Genomic DNA, 6,000 nt, shown 5'->3' on the forward strand with positions numbered 1-6,000 from the left:
GTGTATCTACTCTGAACACTTTTCCAAAGAGAAGAATCTGCTGGAGGTCATTAAATGATTCAAGGTTTTGGACAAGAAATATGGCAAGGTGAAAAAGTTACATTCAGAACTGCTAGTTTATCTTGCCAGCTCAGCATCGAAGCAGATTTTTATTGGATTCAGACTCATCCACAGATAAAGGCAGAGGCAAGAGAGAAGTACACTCACTCCAGGCACACCAAAGCCTTACTTATCTTGACAGGTATTTCAGCTTATTTTTATAGTACAGAAATTATACTTGATTATAAATCAAATCACAGGCACCATTATTAAAACAGAAGTTCAAAGACTTAATGTAAGAAACAGCAAACTCAGTTCCTGATAAATGGCTTATCCTCATCGGTACTGTAGTTCAGAAAGTGACAGTACTGCAACACTTGGCCATATCAAAGCTCAGAGTTACATTTCTGCTATCATTCTTGATGCCTCTTACGAGCAACAACCAACAACCAGTGTTCAGAAACAGGCACAGCAAAAATTTCACCATGCACTTCAGAGACTGATATGATATTTCACTGTGGGTGTCCTTGCTTGTAATCCCTCCATCTGTTCTCACTCTACCTGAGTTACACTGATGCTGTACACATTTTGTCAAAATGCCCTATCTTTACAAATTCATGAAAATGAAAAATATACACAGTAACTGACGTTTTAGACACAGCAATTCATCATGAGATACCAATTCATTCCCCTTTTCCCTGCAATGGAAACTCTGTAATACATTCTCCATGTGTCTCTTCCCTTCTCAAATCTAGAAAGCACGGATAGTTAATTATAACTTTCATACCCCGAGTAAACTCCTACCTAAATCACTTGTAAACATTTGGAATGGAAATTAAGACTTCAGCTGGCTCTTCACTGTTTACTTGTTTATCTCTTTTTGCTGCCACAAAGACACTATTAGTCACATGTCCCTTGTAAAATGAAACAGCTTATTTTATATCTCTGTCCTTTGCATTGCTATAGTAATTTGAGCTGTTGAAAACTTTGCTACTGATACCGAGGCTTGGATTGTGCAAGCAGTTATTAGAGATAATATAATGTTGGTCCTACATTTCCCAAGGTAGTCTGACAACAGCTCCGCATGTTAGACTTACAAGCATAACTGAAAGGTGTAATAATGTAAAATCAAGAGGGCCAGTCTTACACCTAATGAATAATCGTGCATAATGTATTTGTGGATTAAAGTATTGGTATCGCATAGCTTTTAATCCAAGCAAATTCCTGAGTCACAGAACAGTCTTCTCTAAGCAAGAAAACCTATTTTCTCTGTCTCCCCACTATCAAACATAAAAGCTGTTCATTTTGATGCGACAATTGTGATTGACTGTATAACCACATAGAGCACTATAGCCACTGACATGCATTTCTGCCTTCCCCATCAGTCACTTCTGTTTAGAAAACAAATCTAAGGAGTGTGTACATGCAGGTAGGGCTAAAAACCTAATCATTTAAAATTAAATCATATTGGAATTTCTATTTCATTGTATTGGAAATAAGAACAAAGCTGTGGGAAAGTCTACACGGCTCATCTAAACAAACATTTAAAAACACCGAGAGCACTGGATAAGCACAGCGAAGAAGAACTTACTGCAGTGCAAACCCATATTCTGATGTTAGCTGCATCTTCCACAGGTAAGGACAGCATATGACCATTGTTTGGTTTGTTCAAGCAGTTAAGTACAATGATTAGTTTATGCAAATGCGAGAAACAGATTACAAAAGTTAAAAATCAGAAGCAGCTTGTTTTCCTCTATTACTCCATGAAGTAAAAGCTAAACAGAACAGAGCTATCAGGTGTAAGAAATTGAGGTGCACAAGAATTAGTGATAGTATCTGAAAGGATCAAGTTGATATTTCCTTTATTAAACATCAAAACATTTTTTCATATTTAGCATATTTTAGATGGTTTAACTGACAAAAAAGTATAAAAGTGGTTTCCCTGGACACTAACTGAAAATTCTTGTTTTCCTGCAGAGAAAGTGTAACATAAAATGGAAGAAAAGATTACCCCCTCATTCTTCTTAAAAGACTCTGAACATAAAGCAATGTATTTATTTGAACTGCGCAGATGCAGTGCATGATACAAAACAGAGAGCTAGAATTAGATGAGGCTTAACAGGATCCCAAATATCTCACACTGTACAGAAGACAGTGACTAGTAACTAGTAACCGAAAATCATCAGTTCAGCAGGTGAACAGAAAAGTGCCTCAAAGCCAATTACGCTTCTCTATAACCCCATATTTTTGCCCAGTAAACAGCCAATCTGAGGAACGACAGAATCTTGATGAGAAACTGCATTTTCTGGGGCCAGATATGGGATTCTCCAGTCAAGTCCTCCAAATTATAAGACAATGAATGAATGTTTCTAGTGACCATTTTGGAAAATGAACTTTAGAAATAATAGTGACCAAAACCATTAACTTGCCAGAGCAAAATACATCAACCACCCAACCTCACCTCGCTGCAGATTTCTACTCGATAAAGAAAACCTAGTCTTCTGCCAGCTGGCAGGTTTTTAGCCACTCTGCAGAAACATTAAAATACAAGCACAGACTGAAAGGTTGTCCCTGCAATTCAGTACTGAATGAGGCAAACCAAAGGACAGACGGCGACTCACCAAGTAACTGAACTTTCTAAGTTCACACTCACAACTGATTTCAAAGTAGTAACTGCAAAGCCCTAGGGCATCATTTTTGTTATGTTATCCAGTGTTATAGTCAAAAACCTCTAGTGTAATCTCTGTGTAACACAATTTGGGATGTTAACTACTTTAAGAAGAATGGTGAAGGACTTTAACAACAGCACTGAAATAAATAAATTCCAGGTCAAGTGAGAAAACAAGACAACTGGAAATAAATCATAGCAGGAGGAGGGAAAAAAAAAAAAAACCCCACACTGAAGTTTGTCATCTAAGCCATGGAACAGCAAGTAATCCTTAAACAACAACCTCCTATCACATGATTCATTCCAAGATCTGTGTTCATGACTTATTACACAATTAGCAGTGCTATGATACCACACAGCGCAACTGCTCCATAATGCAGTAGTCTTACCAATAACCATTCATTAACTCTGTCTTCTCTAATTAAAAATGACTCATGAAATAAGCTGCATTATATGATTAAGCTTTGAACAAACCAAAGCAAATTTAGAGACACAAAATTAAATTTAACTCTATACAGTATCAGGTTAAAGATTTTGAAAATAAGTGCTGCACAATGAACACTCAACTGGAAAGTTCCTTTGAACAGGCAGAAAGACCCTTCCTCTGCAAAACCCTGCAGTCACTCATATAGGGGAAGGGAGCACAGCTGAGAGAAGACACAAGGGAAACTGACGTAAGCAAGACACGATTACTACTCCTAGCCAAGGGTTCACCATACCTTCACTATTGCAACAGGAAAAGCTATTGGATCTCTGGTTTACAATATATAGCACAAGAGTCCAGTACTATCTGAAGCAAAGGAGCACCATCGACCCCAGCACTGCTCCCAGGCTGCAGTACCACGTGCCACGCTGAACAGCAACCATGCTGAAAAAATCAAGACTTAGAAGCAACATCCCACAACACTGAACCCAGCTTCCCAGTAATGTTTCATAAACGTCAAGCACCATCCCGCAAACAGCAAGGTTTCGGCAACTTGAAATGGAAGGCTCTTCACACTTCATTTATTCCCATAGTCAGATGCCTACTGGTTTTCAGAATAAGTTTATTCACAGCCTGCCCACTGCCACTCAGTACACAGTGTCAAAGACTATTTTCCCGGCTTGCTGCTTTGATCACACCAAGCCTCTGTCTGCTCTGGTCTTTTTCATGGATCATGAACAATTTTCTGGATATGCTCTGATCCAGCCCCATCCAAGTTATCCTCCCACATGCAATACAGATGCCAGGCCTACAGTCACTGTCTGTGATATTCTTTCACAATACTTGCAAACTTCCACTCAAACTTTTATCAATTGCCATTTCCACTGCCTATCACAATTAACTGCCCTTTTCTCTTCTGCCGTACGCTTTCCATTTCCCTGTCTCTTTCGTCTCTTCGCAGATCATGGGTCTAGTCCACAAACAAAACTTCTTTGCTACCAAACCATTACAAACAACAAGTCTTAGCAATACTTTAAAGATCTATGCTACCTGCTGTCAGAAAGATTTGAAGGAAGTGTATATATAGAATAATTATATATATATAAAATAATATATATAAATTTTCTAAGGACCATATGCTGAAACTTAAGGGAGGGAGCAGGAGAAAAGCAGGAGGGCTGACAAAATGATTCACCAAGCCTGGCCTCTAACCACTCTGCTCCATCAAACGGCCTAAACTACTTGAAACTAAGCAGCAGTATTTCCCCCTTCCTACCTTCATCAATTTCATTGCCATAAGGTCTGGTTTACCCCCAGTGAAAGTGACAAGATACTGACCAACTTTCAGAACCTGGCAAGTTTTGTTTTGTAAATACCTGAACGGATCAAGTGAAAGGAATGGTGAGAGCCTGGCTGGCTGCCCATGCCCCTGAAACACTTTCCTTTTTAATTGGCAACATCATTCCAGAACAAGGGAAGAAGAGCAAGCACTGCCAGTAGAGTCTGATCATCTTCTACAAACGGTTCTCAAATTATATCAGTCAAAATTAACTCTGTTGTGCATATGACAGACTTATTTCACCAAAGAAATGTATGTATTTTCTAGACACCTCTCAGGAAGGCAGTAATAAACTCCTGTCAACACAGTAAACGAGGCAGACTGCCTCTTCTATACTTTGAGCTTAAGTAGCCTACTAGTAACCTCTACTCTAAGGGCTCCTCCACAAAAGCTGGTGCTACAAACGAACTAGACACTAATCCCTTGCAAGCAGGTAGAAGGAGTTTCAGTTTCTAGACGAAGGGGCTTTATCCCACGCTTTAGAAGCCTGGTCGTACACCCCTGGCAGGCCCTTGCCTCTCGGCAGTTTCCTATCTTCGCCAACGTGGCCTTTCCGTCGTTATAAAAGGATGGGGCAGCCCAGTGCCTGAGACCATGGGCAGCCCAGCGCCCCAGCACAGGCCCCGCACTTCCAGCACAACGGGGGAGCTCCTTCCCAGCCTGCCGGGCGGCGAAGCGCTCCCAGCAGCCGCTCAGCCCAGCGCCAAGCAACCCCTGAAGTCCCCGGCAGGGCTCCCCTCAGCCCCCAGGGCCGCACGGCTGTCACCGCCGCCGCACGGGTGGCACACGGCGCTTCCCGCACCGGCGGCGGCTGCACCCGGGGTCGCGCAGCCCCTCACTCACCTGCGGTTCATGGGCCGCACTCGCACGGCCACCTTCACCGACGCCATGGCTCATCCCCGCCGGCCCACTCGGGCCCGCACCTGCTCCAGCCGCCGCCGGTCCGGCCTGGCCCCGCCCGGCCAGGCCCCCGCCGCTGACCCGCGCCCCGCCCGCCGGGGCCGAGCGCAGGCCGCCGGCCGGCCTAGGCCATGTCGCTATGGCAACCGCCGCCCGCCCCCCGCAGCGCCCTGCCCCAGCAGGAGGCTACGGGGGCGGCGCACGGACAAACAGCGTCGTAAGGCGTTGCTGCTCCCGGCGGCGCCACCCCGCCCTCCGCCGCGGCGGGGTGGGGGAGGAAGAGGAAGAGGAAAGGGAAGGGGAAGGGGAAGGCGGGGGGGTGCTTCGGGGGAGGGGTACGGGGCAGGGACAGTTACCGTGGGCGGGCAGGGGCTTCTCCGCAGGGCCGTCCCCCGCCGTATCTATACTTTTTTTTTTTTTACAATTTTTTTGGGTGGGTAGGTGTATAGCCTATATAGATATATTTATGGGGAGCTGTATATGCCTATATATACGCATATACACACACCCCTGTAAATATGTATCTCCCCATTTTATATAGAGAGAGATAAAGAGTTGTAGATAGAGGTTTCTATATATATACGCATATATATATAACCCTATATACACGCCATATATAACTTGCCCTAT

General features: G+C 43.5%; 1 protein-coding gene across 6 annotated transcripts in view; it reads right to left on the bottom strand.

Moving 5' to 3' along the window:
• KIF16B (kinesin family member 16B) overlaps positions 1 to 5,575 on the bottom strand; it is a 142,274-nt gene extending 136,699 nt beyond the window's left edge. For 2 of the 6 annotated variants that reach the window (XM_055725900.1, XM_055725899.1), the window contains exon 1: positions 5,314 to 5,566. In XM_055725900.1, the coding sequence (XP_055581875.1) occupies positions 5,314 to 5,360 (47 nt within the window). In that variant the 5' untranslated portion in view covers positions 5,361 to 5,566. Of the gene's footprint in view, positions 1 to 5,313 lie in introns of all 6 variants that reach the window. The other 4 variants (XM_055725896.1, XM_055725897.1, XM_055725898.1 and 1 more) reach the window with 4 other exon arrangements.
• Between the last annotated feature and the right edge of the window lie 425 nt (positions 5,576 to 6,000).

The sequence above is a fragment of the Falco cherrug genome, chromosome 13 (assembly GCF_023634085.1).
Source record: "Falco cherrug isolate bFalChe1 chromosome 13, bFalChe1.pri, whole genome shotgun sequence".
Lineage (NCBI taxonomy): Eukaryota > Metazoa > Chordata > Aves > Falconiformes > Falconidae > Falco > Falco cherrug.